At 40.6% G+C, this 20,799-nt stretch overlaps 3 protein-coding genes and 1 pseudogene across 10 annotated transcripts in view; 2 read left to right on the top strand and 2 right to left on the bottom strand.

The window, feature by feature from the left end:
- Positions 1-5,311, bottom strand: part of LOC120900048 (uncharacterized protein K02A2.6-like) — a 40,476-nt gene extending 35,165 nt beyond the window's left edge. For 6 of the 8 annotated variants that reach the window (XM_040306557.1, XM_040306553.1, XM_040306556.1 and 3 more), the window contains exons 1-4: positions 5,196-5,311; positions 4,922-5,122; positions 4,627-4,831; positions 1,931-4,551 (exon numbers count right to left, since the gene is read on the bottom strand). Coding sequence is in view for 3 of the 8 variants with exons in the window: in XM_040306560.1 (XP_040162494.1) it covers positions 1,931-3,487 (1,557 nt within the window). In the remaining 5 variants the exon portion in view is untranslated. The remainder of the gene's footprint in view (positions 1-1,930; positions 4,552-4,626; positions 4,832-4,921; positions 5,123-5,195) is intronic. The other 2 variants (XM_040306555.1, XM_040306558.1) reach the window with 2 other exon arrangements.
- Positions 5,312-9,563: 4,252 nt separating this feature from the next.
- On the top strand, positions 9,564-10,535 carry LOC120904099 (protein Dr1). The gene is made up of 2 exons (XM_040313855.1): positions 9,564-9,855; positions 9,928-10,535. Exons 1-2 carry the CDS (start codon positions 9,760-9,762, stop codon positions 10,360-10,362), a joined length of 531 nt encoding a protein of 176 aa, XP_040169789.1. The 5' UTR covers positions 9,564-9,759; the 3' UTR covers positions 10,363-10,535.
- A 2,699-nt stretch (positions 10,536-13,234) lies between these two features.
- LOC120903845 (DNA-directed RNA polymerase II subunit RPB3) lies at positions 13,235-14,362 on the bottom strand. The gene is made up of 3 exons (XM_040313499.1): positions 14,170-14,362; positions 13,538-14,100; positions 13,235-13,473 (listed from the first exon to the last, which is right to left on the bottom strand). The coding sequence occupies exons 1-3, from the start codon at positions 14,253-14,255 to the stop codon at positions 13,301-13,303; spliced, it is 822 nt and encodes a 273-aa protein (XP_040169433.1). The 5' UTR covers positions 14,256-14,362; the 3' UTR covers positions 13,235-13,300.
- A 3,905-nt stretch (positions 14,363-18,267) lies between these two features.
- LOC120899576 overlaps positions 18,268-20,799 on the top strand; it is a 51,741-nt pseudogene continuing 49,209 nt past the window's right edge.

Below are 20,799 nucleotides of genomic sequence, written 5' to 3'. Positions count from 1 at the left end.
ATGTTTCTTCGGTATGTTTACGATCTTACGGTCTTCCTCCGCCGTGGTCTTCCGAGGACGTCCGGGTGACTTGCGCGTTTCGGTTGTCCGAAGCGTGTTTGCCACAAACGTGCGCGATCGTTCCATCACGAACTCGATCGTTCTGCGCTTAATGCCAGCAGCCGCCATTCGCTTAATGATATGGCGCTGATAATCGGTACAATGTTTACCTCGACCCATTGTAATAAAAATTGCTTGCTAAGACCGTCAAGAACACACTGGTTAAAAACTTGGACACGACTGATGCCGTGCTCTGCCTGCATTCTGCTTTTATACGCGATGAATCACATCGTTGTCGAGCAGCAAAAAAAGCGTATGGATAAAAACAATCAATGAGTAAGCGAGCGAGCATCTACCCATTCAAAACCAGAACAGGTTACTGCCGCGCTCATGAAACAAAACACCCATTGAAAAGAACACCTGCGCGCTTGCTCAATGCACACACAAAGTTTCCCATGCGCACACAACGTTCAACGCAGAGATGCACGCAGGCCTTTCAATGGCGTGCACTGGCGAAACACCTGTGAGGGAATGCCGAGTTCATTGGTATTGTGCGCGTTTCCATTTCGCACCGGTGTCGCATTCACATTCATGAAACAGCACACCTGCGTTCTCGTCCGAGGAACAAGCGCTGCTGTCGATGCAAACTTTAGCTTTTATCCAAGTGTGAACGCACGCTGTTTCATATGATAACACACATTAAAAAGCACACTCTCATTCTTCTACTACTACACACACACACATAAACACACACACACACACACACACACACACACACACACACACACACACACACACACACACACACACACACACACACACACACACACACACACACACACACACACACACACACACACACACACACTCACACACACACACACACACACACACACTCACACACACACACACACACAAGTAACGTGGCAAAACAAGTGCACGGTGCGTTGAAAAAAAAGGGTCCTATCTTTCTGTCCGATACTGTACCATAAGTGACTGTGCTCAATTCAAATGTACAAATTGGATCGGTTGGTTTATTGCGCCATAGAATTCGTTGCAAGGGACGGTCTTCGTCAGCTACCAAAATTTGTCTGTACATTTTTTCAATGTCCGCCACGAGTACAAATTTTGGCATACGAAATCTTAGCAAGATAGACATAAGATCGTCTTGAAAGATTGGGCCTACCATCAAACAATCGTTTAATGAGACTCCACTGCTGGAAGAGCACGACGCATCAAACACCACCCGAAGCTTGGTGGTAGTTTTATCGGGACGAAGCACACAATGGTGCGGTATGTAATAGCTTGGGCTAACTTGTCCTATGGTGTTTTCTGTTATTTGTACCATGTGGTTAAGGTTTATATATTCTGAAACAAACTGTGAATATTCTGCTTTAAGTTGTGGTCTGGTTTCTAAACGTCTTTCTAATGCTCTGCGCAAAGCAATAGATTTGGATTCGCCCAGCTGGGCAATTTTGTCGTCGCGTGTTGGTAGAGAAACCACAAACCGACCTGCGGTGTTACGTTTTGTTGTTGCATCTAAATATTGTTCACATATGCTTTCTTCCACCGATAGTTTGCTGTTAGTCTGGCATGCTTCAAGTTCCCAAAATTGTTAAAGCTGTGCGTCGAGGTTGCTGCTCACATGAGCCACTACTGATGTTTGCTCACTTGGTTGGCAAACGGTGGCTCTTCCAGCTATGACCCATCCTAGCACAGTTTTTTGTACTGGCAATGCACCTGACTGCATTTTCAAAAGGCCCTCTTCCAAGATTAGATAATACAGGTCCATGCCGATTATCATGTCGATTGGTCCGGGTTCATGGAAATTATGGTCTGCTAGTTCGATGTTTAGAGGTAAGGTTAGCTTTGTTAGATCGACTGCATTTACCGGTAGATTTCTTGTGACTTGGCTGAGCACATGAAATTTGGATGTCGTTCTAAAAGCACTGCAATTTGACTTGATGCTCACCATGACCGATGAGTAAGACATGATTTTCGACTCACCAATACCGCCGATCGAGTGTACTTCCTTGATGCGAGGGAGTCGAAGACGTTGTACTAGTCGTTCTGTCACAATATTCAATTGTGATGCTGAGTCGAGCAGAGCTCGCGCCCAATACTGCGTTCCGTTGCAGTCACATACCATGACCACGGCCGTTTGAAGCAAGACCGTTGAAGATACCTGATTAGAAGCCGGTGGCACATTCACAAAACAATGATTTAACGAAGCTGGAGTTTCTGGATTAGACGAAGCTGGAGTGGAAGGACCGGGTTGGCATTCGGGTATCGTTTGCTGTTGCAATACTTCCTGAACTGGCATGGCATTCGATTGTTCGTGTAACATGGTGTGGTGCTTCTTGTGGCAAATACGGCATGTACCTGATGGACAGTCCTTAACCGTATGACCCAATGATAAACAATTGAAACACAGTTTCTTGTTCTTCACTAAATCCTTTCGATCATTCACTGCCATGTTTCGGAATATAACGCACTTGTAAGGAGAATGTTTCACGTCACGACAAAAAACACACTTTTCCGCTGCACCTAAGGACACTGTCGAATACGCTGCTGTGTTCTTCTGGACCGGTTTGCGTCGAAACTGTGATGAGGTTTTGTCCGACGGATCTAATTTCACTGATTCCACAGATTGTAACACTCTACAATGATCTCGGAGAAACTTCACTAACTCGTCGTAAGTAGGAACTTCAGTCGAACGCTTATGTGTTTCCCACTGTCGCAAAGTAGCCGGATCCAAACACGATGACAAGTGAAACACTAACAACGTACTCCACCCTTCAGGCCGTTCACCAAGCTTTTCTAACATTTTCAAATTTCGCTCAAATTCATCCACCAGACGCATGATAGATTCCGGACATTCCTTTTTAATCGGAGAGATGGCAAAAATAGAGTCCACATGAGATTTCACTATTAGATATTTGTTCTCATATCTGGTGCATAGTAAATCCCAGGCAACGCTGTAATTCGCTGTGGTAACTTCTATCACTTCTATCACGCGCTTTGCATCTTCCGTTAGACATGAAATCAAATACGTAAATTTGTCCACTTCACTTAGCTCCGGCGCCGCATCTATCAGCGTTTTGAAATTATCACGAAACGTCGTCCAATTTTGCAAAGAACCGTCAAATTTTGGAAATTTGATTTCCGGTAGCTTTACTCGCGATGTTTGCTTCGAAACGTTAGAAGGTAACACTTCTTTCACTGTAGCAGCTGCGATTCGCTGCTTTGCGTTTCGCATTAATTTATACAACTTCGTCTCGAAGCGTGCATAAATTTCTTCCTCTTCTTCGATTGTGTCCGACACTTCTAAAATGCTCACATGCACTTTCTCGTATTCCGACTGCACCGCCGCAAGTCGGTCCGCACATTCGTTAAGCTGGGAAATTTCCAGATCCGCATCGCTTAGAATGGTATCCAGTCGGTTCATCTTTCGATCGAGATGATCGCGCACTCTTTAAGCCTTTTCATGTTCCAACATGTCACTTTTTCCCGTTCCGAAACCTTTGAACGGGTCAGAGAGATCCATCTTAGACGTCGACGGCAATTGTTCACCTGGTGTGTCACTTTTCTCTTGGTCGCCCACTAGATCGGCAACTTTTACCGGCGTGCGTTCCACTGACATTGTTCTTATTGTTCATCAACACTTTCACTGTGCACAATCACGTTCGCGGATAGTGATTGTAGCTAGCATTAGGTTTCGAATCAAACTAAGCAAAACTGCTGTTGGAATTCGTTTCGAGTAACCAAATGTTCGAATACGGTTAGAAGGACCAAAAAATGTTTTGAATTTAAACATTAAAACTTAGACTTGGACTGCTGTGACAATTCATTTATTTTGACCGATCGCGTCGAGTGCTAAAGATGGACTGATTTTCGATTTCATACGCTCGTGATAGCAAACTTCTCTGGTTTGTCGCTTAACCTAGGAAATTCTAAGAAAGGCCGATCGGCCACCAAAAGCGCGCACGTGCCTTAGCGCAGACAATTGTCTTTTGTTCAACTTTTCATCCCACTTGCGAGCAGGCTTCACACTGTTCATATTGTGTCATTGTTTTACAAAGCAAATACAGAGTTCTTAGTATTGTTTTTGCTTCGCTCACACCATATGGCGCCCCTAGTTCCTAGCATCGTATTCTTTTGCTTCGACACCATGTAAACCATTAATTTTAATTATATCGTCAATTTGTCTTTCTCTTACATTTTACACTGTCGCTAATTTCGGTAGCTTAGGTAAGTCAACAGTACGACGATGATCTGGATACCGCCAATTACCGGCTCGTAGATGCGTGAACGCATCACTGAAGATTTTGTACCTCCATAACAGTCCGCCTCAGACGACGAAATTATTAGCAGTTGCGATCTGATACACGACGCCTAAACGCGATGAGAAAAAACACATCAAAAACGTTTTAGATGAAAAATATAATGTCAGTGTAGCTTAATAAACATTAAAATGAAATATTTATTTTGCTTTTTCGCACGGCATATTAGCTGAAATGAAAAATAAACATTGTTAACCAGTTTATCAAACTGTCTTTCTATTACTTTAGATACTGTCAGACTTACTTCAACTTTGCTTCAATTTAGCACGGTGGCCGGTGACCCACGGGGTTTTCCGCTGTTTCCAGTTTGTGGTAGTCCGGTGGTTTTTATAGAGCAGTGACTCCCACATTCTCCAGACGGTGCCGGAGGATGAGGAATAGGAACGCGTGCTCTAATTTTGTCTTTGCGGAGGCATTAATCGAAGCAGGACAGGTGCAGTATGATCCGACTACAGCGCGATGGCGAGTAACCCGGAAACACCAAGAATGGGGACATTAAACGCGGTTATGTGATAAGTAGCTTCGTCAGTCAGATGTACCAGTCCGTGTTGTTGGACAACTTCCGACGACAAGTGCAGTGCCATCGATGGTTTCGGTTGCCATTCCTCGTACCATCCGTCCTCCCGGATTGCCAGTGCGTGTTGTTGGACAACTTCCGACAACAAGTGCAGTGCCTTCGGTGGTTTCAGTGGCCGGTCAGCGCGAGTCAACAAAGAATGCCAGTCCGTGTTGTTGAACAGCTGAAGGTAACGGATGAAGTGTCAGCGCTGGTCTCGAATGCCGGTGATGGTAATCATCATCGGTCAACATTACCTGGTGTTCCTGCACCATTCCGTCCGTTAGGCCAGCAACATGGACAGCAACCGTCAACTAGTACTGCTGCGTCATCAGTGGTACCGGTTGCTGATGCTCTACCGCAGGAATCAGGCATGAAGATCGGTAGACAACAGGCATTGGCGGGATCTGCAGTACCATCGATTGCATCGCTTGTCGAAGTTCATGCTCCGAAGAATCAGCGTGGTATGATGTCCGCTGTTGTAAGACAACAATTACCCACCAGTGCTTCTGCATCGGTGATAGCGGCTGCTAGAGGATCTGTTTGTATTGTGAGCCGTACACCAGCCAAAGTGATCAGCGTTAATGTTCAAAAACCATCAACGAGTACTGCTATATCTGAGCAATTTTTTACCTGTGTTCCTAGCCAGATCCGTCCGCCAGGCAAGATAGTTGATGGTGGTAACCAAGTGCCATCGACAATCGCCGGTACATCGTACATAACGACTGAACGAGCAACTGGTCCTGTTGTGATAAATTTGCCTAAAAATATAACCAGGAAAAATGATCAGAAACCGTCAACGAGTTCTGCTACGTTTCCGGTGTACGAACCTGTGCTGCCTTCATCATTAATAATGATGATCACCGATGATGAACACCAGGCTGCAGCAGGAGCAAATCAAGCAGTCCTTTCAATTACTTCTACAGAGCATTATGGAAGCTGCTGCCTTCGTTGTCGGATGCTGTTAATGAAAATAGATGCACGCAGCGCACAGATTATGGTGATTTTAAATTAGCATTCCACAACACTGAATCCTATGAAGGGTATGAGAAGAAATGCGCAGAGTTTAGCAATAGAAAAAATCGAAAATGAACAAAAGTTTGATGCATTTGAAGCAAAAATAGCTGGAGATGATTTTGCATTTGGCAGTTATACTTAAAAAATAGATGCAGATATCAGCAGCCAGGATGCCAACAACAGGATGCATGAGGCTTTAGACGTGTTGTATGATGGGACTTTTCTTGCACGGTGTACCTGGGAAGGATCGTCAGGAAAAAATAGCTTTTAGTATCTACCCAAATACAGTGCTTATTTAAGTCTATCGCCACAAACCACGTAAGAATAGACGTAGATATAGAATATGATAAAGAATATTTATAAAGAAAACTGACACATGCACCGGCAAGAGTAAACATTCAGGGAAATGTTAAAACAAGCTGCCATAGAAGGAAGAAATAAAAATAAATTTATTTAGTTAAATTGTTCTACCTATTTATAGTTGCTGTATATATATTACATATTATTTATTGATGAACACATTGCTTTTCCATTTTTATTAATTGTAATGTCCTATTGATACTATATTACACATTTTATCTATTCTTTTCTAAATGATGATCTTCTTCTTCTTCTTATTTGGCTCAACTACCGTTGTCGGTCAAGGCCTGCCTGTACCACTAGTGGGCTTTGGCTTTCAGTGAATAATTGATTTCCCCCCATAGCAGGATAGTCAATCGAGTTACGAGTTGACGACTGTACTATGAGACCGCCTCATGATGATACACGATTCTAAATGATACACGAATGATGAATGACAAATGAATTAAAAAATTGTAGCTTTGGTAGTTTTCAGGGGTTAAGATAGGACTTGTTTAAGATAAAAAATGTAAAATGGCTGTTGGTTTCATTTCGCAAATCACTCACAACCATCGCGTTTTTGCTCCTATCATTTATTGTACTTTATTGCCAACCGTTTGACGATTGACACAGGTGCTAATTTCAAACGTCTTCCGTTTTATTAGGAGGAACAACGCTAACCATATTCCGGAAAATAAATAATGCTGTAGCATCTTAATAAATAAAAACAAAGTGCGTTAACAGCAATAACACGATTACACGACGACAATACTGTCGGGATCGAGAGCAGCAAGGAAAATAAATATATACATAGATCATAGATTCGAATAAGGCAAGTAACAATCATTTAATGATGATCAGATAATCAGATAAGAACATACATATATAAGTTTATTAAGTAGAAACATGAAAACTGTTAAGATAGAATAGCGATTAACGAAAAGTATCGGCGCATTCAAAATAAAAATCAGGCTAATCGCAGAGAGAGTGAGATAGCGAGAGTGATACATCCGTTCGTATGGAAGTGTCAAAATAGGAGGCTTTTCGAGGAAAGGAGGAGAATCGTCAGTCTTGTGATTGATCTTAGCAAGGATGGACGCGACTGTTCGATCGGACAGAATAAAAAGTTGTTATTAATAAAAAAAAAATCGGAAATCACCATAAATACGACCATAGCAAGCTCTGGTGTCAATCGTCTCGGTCAAGCAACAGCAACTAAACCCGAGAAAGGCCGGGATAAGCTGTTCCGTTAGAGCAATTTTCTAAAAAGAACAACAAAAAACATGTCGTTGGAGCGCTAACGCTCAAATTAATAAATAAACGAATTAATGAATAATTAGATAAACACATGCATTCATAAGCTATATATAAATGTTACCATCGATTGTTTACAACGATGTTCACAGTGTGCCGTAACTCTCTTCAATTCCCAAACTTGAGACAATTTCCGCCTGGAACGAAATGCTCATCCGGTTGTTGCTCTGACCGCGCAGTTCCAAAGGCCCGCATCGACGATCCAAGGTTGTTGTAAACAAAAATAAGAATAAGAAATCTAAAAGTAAAAAGAATCAAAGTTTCCTTACTATCCCATGCCCACTTCTTTGATGGCTTTCCAATATCCTTCGCATGAAATCCGCTGGGTGCATACGAGGTGAATCGGATTTGTGTGCTTGGATTGTGGATTGCGGATTTGTGTGTCTTCGGACAGCTTGGAACACTTCTGAAGAACACTGATAACATCGATTATTCATAATGTTAAACGGCAAATTTTATCCGATTAGTTATTTAATTGCAGCGTAATGAAAAATTACAAATACAACAACTTTAATTAACATACCTTCCTGCGGAGGCAAATAGCTGCACGTATAAATAGCTGCCTAACCTCAATCTATCGTTTTCTCCTGGTAAAGGATAAGGACACCCAAAAATATGGAAAATTAGATAGGTACAACCGAACATTAGACAGATACGTATACATATTTCTAATTTATAACACTTTAGCACACATTTTTGCTTCACACTAAGCATAACAAACTAACATAGGAAGCTTCAATATTTCAACGCTTCAATATTCGCCAACAGCACACAAGTGAATAGCACCATTGGTCATTACTTTTAAGTTCACATTACAAACTTTAACACTGAAATTATGCAACTAAAATACATGTTTATCACAAAGACGCTTCTGCATCAAACTCTTTCACTTTGTAAACATAACCTCGATCCATCTTCGCTGCCTAAAATAACACACACACATCCACACACTGTACGTCGCCACATGCCGTTTGGTGCTGTTGCACGCACACAGTTGCAGTTCATCAGCGCTCGTCCGTGTTTCTTCCTGCTCTTCCATGCGTTTCAACACCCCTCGCCATAGTATGAAACGTCAATTGCCTGCCGGGCAGTATCTCGCCGTCCAAATAGACATAGAGCGACAATGTCGCGCGCGACGAAAAATAGCTCAAAATTTTACTCGGTGTAGATCAAAGTAGCTCATTTGACTCAGTCAACCAACTTGTTTTTTATTTGAAAACACACAAATACAGGTTAAAATGTGTTCAAATCTATTTTTTTGCGTTTGGCATTAATCTAGCTTGTAAAAAATCTAGATAATTCGATTATTTAGGATGAAGCAAAATTGTCTCGCGCGACGAGTAGCTCTGTTTGCAAAATTGAGCTACTATTTGTTGCGCGCGACGTCGTCCGAGATACACGGTATCTCTTATAAGCGGATTTGGAGATACGCGGTTTTCTAAATTTGACAAATCTTTGAGTAAATTTTACTGATTTGACACATATATAAAATAGTAAATGCAAAATAATTTCTCTTTAGATCGAATGTGAAAACCATTTCAAAAGGTTTGAAACGGTTGTATTCAGTCAGTATCATATCAAAGAATTCATAGGCCGAAAATACACGGACCGGAATTTCGCGGCCACGGAATTCCGCCTGCTGTCAAACCCATATACAAAGTGTCAACGGCAACTTTCCCGAATTGTCATATTCATACATTTTTCAGCAAGCGGAATTCCGCGGCCGCGAATCCGTGTATTTTCGGCCTAAAGTGGCTAAAACCGCCCCCTACTTGCAAAATTACTCAAATATTAGTGATATTTCAGATGGAAATTACGAGATTCGACTTGCACGGAAATTCGAGATACGCAGTATTTTGCAGCCGTTTTCGGTCCCCATTAGCGGTGTATCTCGGGGACCGCCTGTATATTGAGCTACAGCCAAACTGAGCTACGTTCGTTGAACGTACGAATTGTCACATTCGTCGGGTGTGAAAGAGCTCTGACGACACCTGCTTTATAGTCACTTTGATCATAAACACAGCATTGTTGATATTTTTATGGTGTCTGAATTCAAGAGAAAAGGAATGGAAACTTAACGTATTATCCTAACGTTTTCCTTTCTTCTAATAAGCATAACGGTTTAGTAATTAACAACACAAAGGAAGGAAAATGTCTGATCCTCATGATGAACTTTGTCCACCGAACCAAGAGGACGATGAACTAACGTTGCCACGAGCCAGCATCAACAAAATAATCAAAGAGCTGGTATGAATTGGATTGCTTAGCCGTCTTAGTCTTAAGCGAAAAGTTTTATAACAAAACATTTTCATTTATAAGGTACCGTCAATAAGAGTTGCGAATGAAAGTCGTGAGTTGATTCTGAATTGTTGCACTGAGTTCATACATTTGATCAGCTCGGAAGCAAATGAGGTTTGTAATCAGAGAAATAAAAAAACAATTAATGCCGAGCATGTTTTAGAGGCCCTCGATCGATTGGGGTTCAAAGATTATAAACAGGAAGCGGAAGCTGTGTTGAACGATTGCAAACAGGTGGCTGCTAAAAGAAGGCGACAAAGCACTCGACTCGAAAACCTTGGCATTCCCGAGGAGGAATTGTTACGACAACAGCAAGAACTCTTTGCTAGAGCGCGTGAGGAACAAGCAGCTGCTGAACAACAACAATGGTATAGCGTTCAGACTGCTACACTACAGAATGCCGAACTTTTTCAAAAACAAATGTCTCAAGACGAAGACGACAGCGATGAATATTAAACATAAATATTAGCCTTTCATGAAAAGTTTCGCTGAGTAGACCAGAGAGAATTGGTGAACGGAAAAACAGTGCACATAGTTAACAACGGAGCATTGAATATTTTCTAAGAAAACAAGAAAGCAGATAAAATACCGAATTTTCGAAATATAACAGAATAATCGTATCAATACAAGTTTACTTCATTTAAGGTTTATTCTCTACACCGAACTCGTATTTACCTGAACTAGAAACTTTACTGACGGCGGTCTCGTGATACAGTCATCAATTTCGGTTCAGCTTCATTTTTGTCTGCGTGGTGGACGATGGAACGCGACTCGGGAGATTTTTTTTTGATGATTTAGTATGATCTCGGCTGTTTTGGACGTACCGTGTATACCCAGTGGCGGATTAAGCAGAACCCAAACTAAGCCGGGGCTTAGGAGCCGAAGCCCATTCCCCGCTGACAAGTAAATTTGCGTCCCATTATTCTGGTTTAGAATTCCACTTTCAACTTCTTGCTTGACACTTCAGAAAGGCCTTCATTTCTGTAACCACTTAGGGCTTCCACTCGTTTTAATCCGACACTGTGTATACCTGGCCATACAAATTAATATGGGCGTCGTGGGTTCAATCCTCACATAAACCGTCCAGCCGTGGCAGGAACTGACTAGCAGACTGCATGGTACTTAATAATAAGTCTCACCTTGACCGCATAGTGCGTCATGCCAATAAGATGAAAAAGAAACTTTACGCTGTTAATTGTGAATGCTAAAATTTTCTTATTAAACTTCTAGCAATCGACATTGAAATTTTACTTATTATTGTGTCTTTGGCGCTTCGCTCAGGTACTTTATTAAACACTCGGCTGCGCACCAGCCGTATCGTGCCCTGCTCGACCGGCTGCTTGCAACTAGTGATGGGCAAAACGGCTCCGCACCACCGGCTCCACAGCCGGCTGGTTTTACAGATATTTTCTAGTAGAATATGCCACCTTAAAAAGCGGTATGTAATGCATGTTTAACAAATTATGAACAAAATCGGCACTATTTGCAGGAGTTTCGGCTGCACCCGCGGCTCTGGAGCCGACTCCGCACCCACGGCTCCGGAGCCGGTTTTAACACAGCGGACCAAAAAACACCTTTTAATGATGTTTCAATTGAGAGAATCCGTAAATAGTCAAGTAAGTCATGTTTAAAGGATTTATAAAAAAAATAAAATGAGAAGTTTTGAACATTGTTAAGATAGACGAGACCGACGAATGCTACACAACGTCATGCATGTCAATACTGCAATTACATCGTGCGTTAGCTTCCACACGTGCGAGAAGATCTATTCGTTTTTTATTACGCTATCATACTATGCCGTCTCTATTCAACCGTTGGTCCGATGCTGTTGATTCGCCGCCGGCTCCGGAGCCATTGAAGCGGAGCCGTTGGTGCGGAGCCGGTTCCGGGTAAAAGTCGGAGCCGGCTCCAGAGCCGTTGGTGCGCTCCAAAGTGCCCATTACTACTTGCAACACACCCCCTTGCGGCACGCGCTTAGTGTGCGGGTCACACTGTCGTTCTCTGGGCATTGACCGGTGGTAGCGCAACTACCACGGCAAATCTAGGGGTCGGCACGACTGCCCACATCATCTCCCCCTTTTACTTATCCGGATAGGTCGCACCGACACGCGCATATTACATTGCTGGAATATCGGTGTAGAGACACCATCCGGTCCTAGCTTCATTGTTCTGGGGCATTGCATTGTTTTGGGGCAAGCGCTGCTATGACGTTCTTAGAAATCTCTCCGGCGGCGACCGTAATGTCCCGGTAGCCTCATCCGGTAGGAGAGCATTTCCCAGCAACTCGTTCCGCACGCTGGTACGCCGCTGCAGGCAATCTCTCCGGCGGCAATCGTTTTGTCCCGCAAGCCTCATCCGGCTTGCAAGCCCACGGCTGCAACCGGGGCAGCATGGCACCATGCCCCCTTTTCCGTCGGCACAACGGCAGCAGCGGGGCGGCATGGAACCTCGTTCCCTCTCCGTCGAACACAACGGCAGCAGCGAGGCGGCATGGAACCTCGCCCCCTCTCCGTTGACACTACAGCTGCAGCGGGGCGGCATGGGACCTACCCCCCTCTCACTGGTCTACGACGGCTGGAGAATAACAATTCGCCCCTTACACTGCCGGCGTTCCTTGGGCTGCAGCCATTAATTCTCAACAGCCTATATAGGCCTGGCATCACCGCGTAGGACGTCACGCCAAATAGAACTGTTACTAATTTCCATTGTCTCCAACTTAAGACACTATTTATAGATCGTGCATATACTATTATTTCCCTAAATCTTCTTTCAACGGGAGCAGTACTACCAGGAACGCACATAGCATATTCAAAGATCAACGATTCAACAACTTCCACACTTATGATTTTCTTTAATACGCGTACTCTACGTTAAATTATTAAAAATAATTCCTTCTCTTAATCCAATAATTCAAATCTTCAATAATTAATCTCTTTTCTCTTTTTTTTTTTTTTAATTAATCAGGCGTCTCCAAACTTTCCAGTTTGCGGGCCGCATTGCTTCACGAATAACATTGTAGAGGGCCATTTCAGCTTCACTACTTTTAGAATGAGTGAAAGTGCAAATCTCACAAAAAATGTTAACTAAATATATCAAATTTCTACAGCTTTCTAAATGTCTTAATTCCGAGTAATAAGACAAAAAAAGAAGCTATTTAGCTTTACAAAGTCATCACGATACGCTTTGAAAATAACATACAACATTGCCAGATAATATCATTGCAAATTCTACCTGTAAATATTGTTGAAAATTAATATGAATTCCTTCATCAAGCTATCAACCATTAGCTTTCGACTTTAACAACGATGAAAAGTTTATCAATGTGTCAATTGTAATGTTTGTAACATAGCTTATTTTATTAAATTATTCTATATAGCATGAAATCGTCTACGATTCAAATAGCCAAAACGTCTGTCTCATGGCTTAATTGAGTCTGCAAATTTGACAACTTGTTTTTCAAAACTTGAACTCCCATCAGCACAATATTTTCTGGTTTGAGGGCACCAGAAGACTCGACATTAAAGAAGAATTTGTTTGGCTTCAACTCCCAGTTATAGTCAGCTTCGTCTGGAAACACAAAAATAATTGATAAATTTGGCAAAATATTACTAAAAATGCTTTTTCAGCTCACATTTGTCATCGTCCAATTCGGTATGTTCTGATTTCGGCCATTCATCAGGTTTTGGGTATAGAGTATGTCTCATTGCATTATCTGGATCGTATTCAAAGCTAACACCACATGTAGGATTCCATTTCGCATGTTCTTTCCCGAAGCCTTTTTTGGCATAAGCTTTTAGCTTTAACTCCTGTCCTTTGCGAAGCTTAATGATAAGTATTTCATCCGTTCCTTCTCCGTATTCGTTGTCTTCATCGTCTCTATGTCTGGATGTAACTGGCAATACCCTAGGGTCACTTGATTTCAGATCAGCTGTTGTAACATGTCGAGTGTGCTCCTCGTTGCATTTTACGTCCAAAGTGAATTCCACACTGCACTCGTTACAGAAGTCCAAGCACGGACAATCACGGCTGTATTGCATACGATCTACCACTTCATCTGAAATGAGCGGTATTAACCCAACGCGATGAGCAAGAAATTCATCGGCTAGAACAGTTGTATTAGACTCCAGCTGCACCCAATCGATCGCAAGCGTCGGCGTTTCCGCAATAAATACTCGCCGTAAACTATTGGCCACACTGCAAATACATAATAAAACATAACCAAACAGTCTTTCGATACATGCGATGAGCTGCATTCTAGCTTACCTTAATTCTGTGTCTTCAACGATGAATTTTACATTTTCGTCGGTTAGCTCCGAGATTGTAACTGATGGTTGGTTAGCGTAAGGCATTTTTTTGCACAATTAGCTTATGATTCAGTTTTGTAATGTTAGTTAGGTACAAGCGTTGCTTCTCACATTCAAGCTTTGATGTCACACTGTTTCTACTCAACAACTTTTCTGCGAGAGTCGCTAGGGTAATTTTACTCAGAGTGACCAGAAATTCCGATTTAGGGCGGTGGCAACGCTCATCGGATCAAGGTGTTATAAATGACAAGGTGAAGTTGTTTAGAGCAAAATGACATTTCTCGATTTGACATTTCTCTTCCGGGGGCTCCGGTATAAAAATCGAGGAGGGCTGGTGCGGGGTAATGAAATTTGTATGCAGAGAGTGACAGATGTCCCCCACAATGTCGCCCAGCAAAAGCGATAAAAATCAACCTTCTAAATACATTATCCTTGGTTAATACAGGGTTTACCGTGTCACTTTGTGATGTGAGGTGCTCAATTGATCTCACTTAAAGCGTATTTCTATTATGACCGTTCAAATAGACATAGAGCGGCAACGGCGCGCGCGACTAAAAGTAGCTCATAATTTCACTCCGCGTAGATCAAAGCAACTCTTTTGGCCCAGTCAACCTACATGCTTTTTGTTTAAAAACATAAAAAATGACTTAAAATGTGTTCCATTCTAATTTTTTGCGTTTGGCATTAATTTGGCTCGTAAAAAACTGGATAATTCTATTATTTCGGATGAAGCAGAAACGTAGCGCGAGATGAGTAGCAATGTTTGCAAAATTGAGCTACTTTTTTTCGCGCGAGACGTCGTCGTGCGCAACGTTGTCGCTCTGTGTCTATTTGAACGGTGACGTGCTACTTCATTTGGCCACAAATAATTTTCTATTCCGCCACATTCATTTTCATCAAATATATGGAGTTTTTTCTCAAGGAATGTTAGCTGAAGCCGTCCGCGATGTTTAATTTTTTTTCCAAAATTAAATTTTAGGGCATTTAATATTTTTATTTATATTTATTTATTATTTATTTATTTAAATCAAAGTTATCGGGCAGTATGCCTAAATAACTTAATGCTTACAGAGTACAAGTTTAAAGTATGGCCCTAGAACTAACCTGAATATGCTGACGCAGTTGACTAACGGATTGATTGAAATCTGCTGTTAACCCTAACCTATTATACACATCAATCATTTTGAGCAGTGGATCATTGGCACCAAAACCAGTCGATCTAAAAGGGCTTCTTAGTAGCTCTCTATTTCTAAGACCTCTAGAGGGAGTAGAAAAGCAAATAAAATTTAAAATGTCAGGTGCATCAAAATCTCCAATTAATAATTTAAGCATAAAAGTTATCTGAGCCGTAGTTCTCCTATGCTGTAAAGTCTCTAAGCCAAATAGTAAACACCGAACATTATACGAAGGACGTGGAATTTGGTTTGACCAGGGAAGACGATGAAACATAACACGTGTGATTTTTTTCTGATTTTTTCAATTTTATCTATGTACAGGCGGTCCCCGAGATACACGGTTAATGGGGACCAAAAACGGCCGCAAAATACCGCGTATCTCGAATTTCCGCGTAAGTCGAATCTCGTGATTTCCAGCTAAAATATCACAAATTTTCGTGCAATTTTGCAAGTAGGGGGCGGTTTTAGTCATTTTATGAATTATTTGATATGATTCTGACTGAATATAACTGTTTTAAACCTTTTGAAATAGTTTTGAACATTCGATCTAAACGGAAATTATTTGGCAATTTGCAATTGATGTGTCAAATCAGTACAATTTGCTCAAAGAATTGTCAAATTTAGAAAACCGCGTATCTCCGAATCCGCGTATAAGAGGTACCGTGTATCTCGGGGACCGCCTGTATGTGATTTGATGGGGACACCAAACTACACTGGCAAATTCCAGGATGGGACGGACTAAAGAACAGTATAATGTTTTTAAACTGAAAGGATCTTTAAAGTCGGCCGAGACACGTAAGACAAATCCTAACAGTTTAAGAGCTTTAGTGACGATAGTTTGATAATGGCTAGATAAACTAAGCTTACTCTCTAAAATAACTCCCAAGTCCCGAACCTGAGAAAAACGTGGAACGCTGTCTTCATTGATTTTGTAGTTATAAATAAAAGGATTTTTTTTCTTTGAGAATGTTATACAACTACATTTGCTAACATTAAGTAACATTTCATTATTAAAAAACCATGCAGAAAAATGGTTTAACGAGTCTTGTAACATTTCACAGTCGTCAGAATATTTAACAGGTAGGAACATTTTTAGATCGTCAGCATATAATAACAATTTAACATGAAGAATAGCAAACATGACATCGTTAATAAATATAATAAATAGTAAAGGTCCTAAAATACTCCCTTGAGGAACACCAGATAAATTATGGAATGTGGCAGATAAACTAGTTCCTATCTTAACGTTAATGCAACGATCAGTTAAATAACTTCTTAACCACTCAACAACATTTGTGTGAACACCATACTTTGATAATTTAGATAGCAATACAAAGTGGTTGACCTTGTCAAAAGCAGCGCAGAAGTCAGTATAAATAACGTCAACCTGTAAGCCCTTGTCAATATAGGAGTGGCAAAAGTTAAGTAAGTATATTAGATTGGTCTCAATCGATCGTTTCGGCATAAAGCCATGTTGAACATTAGAAATTAATGGTGAAAAGGCTTGGAGCATATGACGAGACATTATCTTTTCAATCAGTTTACTGCACGCACATAACATTGAAATTCCTCTATAATTGCACACATTACTTTTGTCAGATTTTTTATAAACAGGAAACATCCACGATGATTTCCAAAGACGCGGGAAGCATTTCGATTGCAAGGATTTGTTGAATAGTTTGGTCAGTATGGGAATGAGAGCAGCCTTGCAATTAATGAGAATTGCGCTGGGAATATTGTCAGGCCAATGCTAATAAAATAAGTATTGTCTATCATCTGTAGATTTTGGATGCGGCCACGGTTACCGTTCAAATAGACACAGAGCGACAACAGCTAGCGCGACAAAAAGTAGCTAAATTTTACAAACAGAGCTGCTTGTCTCGTGCGGCATTTCTGCTTCATCCGAAACAATCGAATTATATAGTTTGTTTTCAAGCCAGCTACGCAAAAAATAGGTTTGAACACATTTTAAGTGTTTTTTTTGTGTTTTCAAACATAGAACAAGTTGGTTGACCTCCCAAGTGCCACAAATCCACTAAACGACCACTAAACGGCTTCTAAACGACTCAAGTTCTCTACCTAAACGGAATATAGAAAGACTTCGTTTAGCAGACGGCAAACGACTCATGCATTCTAAAAATAGCAAAAAGCTGGTGGCGCTCTCTGTTGGTGGGATACCCCAACCAGTTGAGCTTCATCGCTTGGAGGAGAGCTTTCTCATTTCCTCTGTACTGTTGTATGGTTTCGCATTGAAGTTATGCATCGCTAGAACTAGAACGGCGATACGATTGTTTAAATACTAAACTCCAACGAATACCATCTGCACTGGAGCAAGTGAGATTTGAGTAATGGTCGTTGGTGTTGATACCCACGTATCTGACCACACGACCATTCATATAGATTTTTGCTCAGAAAGTTAGAAGGCTATATAGGTCATGATAAGATGAAACTTGTCGAAACACATTGCAAGAAAAGGATAGCAATATAATGATGAGTTGTAATACGCCATCTATTGATCAAACCAATGAAGCTGTGGAGCTTTCATTTTTTTTATGAATATTCAATTTTCCAGTCGTTTAAGCTTAATCTGTGGCGCTTGGGCTCTAGCGCCAATCGAACACGACATCGAACATGAAAAATGTATGGGATTTGACATGTTTGTGTCTGACAGTGCACCTCCATGTGATTATATGGGTTAGTTCGTGTCGGATGTCGTGTTCAATTGCTTCTATAGCGCCGCCTGACTGGGTCAAATGAGCTACTTTGGTCTATGCCGAGCAAAATTTTGAGCTATTTTTTGCCGTGCGAGATGTTGTCGCTCTATGTCTATTTCATCGGTTAGTTGGGGAGCAACTTTGTGAAATATTGGTATAAAGTTTTCACGGGCAAACCTTGCACAAAGTAAACAAATGTAGCAAGCCAAATCATGGCAAGCTCCATTTCAAGTGGTTTTCGTGAGGATTGTTCCGAATTTTTGTGTGATTTTGCAAAATTGAAAGCAACAGATTATCAAACATTTAGTCAAGAATGGAAGAGAACCAATTTCCAGTATATTTTTTTGTAAGTTCACGGCACAATTGAGCATTCTGTTGATTATAAACTTTCAATTTGTGTTTATTGCAGCGGGCGGAATACCGATGCAGAAATGGCAGAATATTTAGGAGAAATCTTTTATACAGTGAAAAAAATGTTTATCGCCTCAAATAATCCATTCGAACGAATAGGATCGTTTTACCTACTCTATACGTTGTATTTTAAACAGCCGTTATTCATGTTCAGCAAAATACGACTGACTTTGACAGAGTGGCGTATGATGAAAACATTTGCAAAGTATCCTTACAACGAGAAAGAATTGCCGCAAATAACAGTTATCCTATGGAAAATGTTCAAATCAGATGCATTTCGTTTCGTACAAGACGAACTAGAACGTGGATTCGATCGATTTTATTTAAAAAGCTTTGGAACGAGTTATGACAGTTCAAGTTCGTACAGGACAATCAGAGATTTGGAAAAAGAGCTACAAACATTGACGGCGCCTGATGGATTGATAAATGCCATGGAAATTTTGGAAATGGGTTATAACGAAATGAAGGAAGCCCTGGACGGTAAGTAACATGCCGATTTATAACTCTTACTAAACAATAATAATAGGGTCCTTTCCGTTTTAAGTTCGTTGGCTGAAATTTTAGCCTGTTAGTTGTTTGCATTGTATAAAAGTTTTCGAGAATGTATTTCGGGGACCGCCTGTACAGTTCTCCGGGCTCATTCTGGTTTGTTCAGTACTCGACCTCACCCGTTTACAGGCGTCCCCCGAGTTACGACTCCCTCCAGTTACGACGACTCGTAGATAGGGCGATATTTATTTTGGCAGTCAAAAGATGTAATAGAGAAGAAAATGATGTATATTTAAAATAATACTGATAATTGTAACAGACAAATTTCCAAAGATTCCCCAACTACCCGATCTTGGGTATCTATATTGTGTAAACGGGATTTGGAGTTAAATTAATATATTAGCTAACATTTTAATTAATAAAATTCACGATATCAGAAATATCAGATCTTCAATGTTGGTTATAAATGTTATATTCACAGATATTTGACATACGACTATTACGATTTACGCCTTGCTTTGGGACATTTTTTCGGTCCCAAATACTGTCGTATCTCGGGAGTCACCTTTACTCGAATAATACGGATAATGGGTTCAAGTGTGTTTTCACAAAATCACAAATCAGAACATCTTAAAGATTTTTTAAAAGTGGCAACTATGTTTTATGAACTTCGTAATATGTTTAACGAAAATACATACAATTCTCTCTAAGATGTCGTCTCTTCAAGATGAAATGTTTCCTTCAGGTGGAAATTTTGGCGGTTTAATGATGATGATAATGGTCCCACCTCCACCCCTGCAGGATTAAGAAGGACGAAGCTATCTTTCAAATAGGTAAACTGTATCAGTTTTCGGCAGCCTTGTGCAGCAGATTCACAAAAATTGCTGGTAAACTTTTAATATTTATTATTTTGAATGAAAGTGATGTTATTTTGGTTGATAAACTATTTTTAAAAGATATTTTTGATTTGCCGTTTCAAAGGCATTAATTAGAAATAATTGTTAAATTGCAAACATTGGTTTTGCTCCTATTTTCGGAAATTTGTTCCTATTTTCGGTGGGCTGTGTTTCTATTTTCGGCAGCGCGAATACAGAAAATGTTTAAATCAATAGAAATAGGTAGATTTTTTTTAAAAGCAATTTTACACTCTTACTTTCCTATGATTGGTTTTGAAAAGTACTTAAATTATAAATTTTATGTTGCTCATTTTGGTCATTGTCAATTTTTTGGATGTCACTTACAGCAACCACTGAAGAAAAGTTACTGTTTGACGGTTATACAATTATAATCGCGGTAAGATACAATTATACTTATCACTTATTGGACCTCATCTAGATTTTTGTGCCTCGATTTTATTTCTGGCGACTGAAACACAGTTTACGCGACTTCAATGGCTGCAGAATAAGGCAATACGGGCTATCCTTGATTGTGGGCGTTATACCTTTTCTGTTACAATGCGAATGGTCTTACAATGGATGTCCATAAAACAGAGAGTGACGTATCAGACAATGATATTCATTGATAATCTAATAAAAAGACGTCTACCTTCATATCTTACGCAAAGAGTTGTGAGAGGAGTAGACATTCACAATTACCCCACACGGGGAGCTAATGCTCCAAGAGTGCCAAACTATATGACTGCAGGAGCCAGAAATTCTTTGTTTCACAGAGGTATCCAGTATTACAATAGAATGCCACAGGAAATTGTCAATGCTGGTTCGTTATCTGAGTTTAGAAAATTGTGCTCTGATTTTGTTAGAACTAATGTAGTCTAAATGTATTGTCAATTGTCAACTTTAG

This window comes from Anopheles arabiensis, chromosome 3, assembly GCF_016920715.1.
Source record: "Anopheles arabiensis isolate DONGOLA chromosome 3, AaraD3, whole genome shotgun sequence".
NCBI classification, from domain to species: Eukaryota; Metazoa; Arthropoda; class Insecta; order Diptera; family Culicidae; genus Anopheles; species Anopheles arabiensis.
The sequence above is the reverse complement of the archived record's forward strand: the minus strand, read 5'-3'. Positions and strand labels throughout refer to the sequence as shown.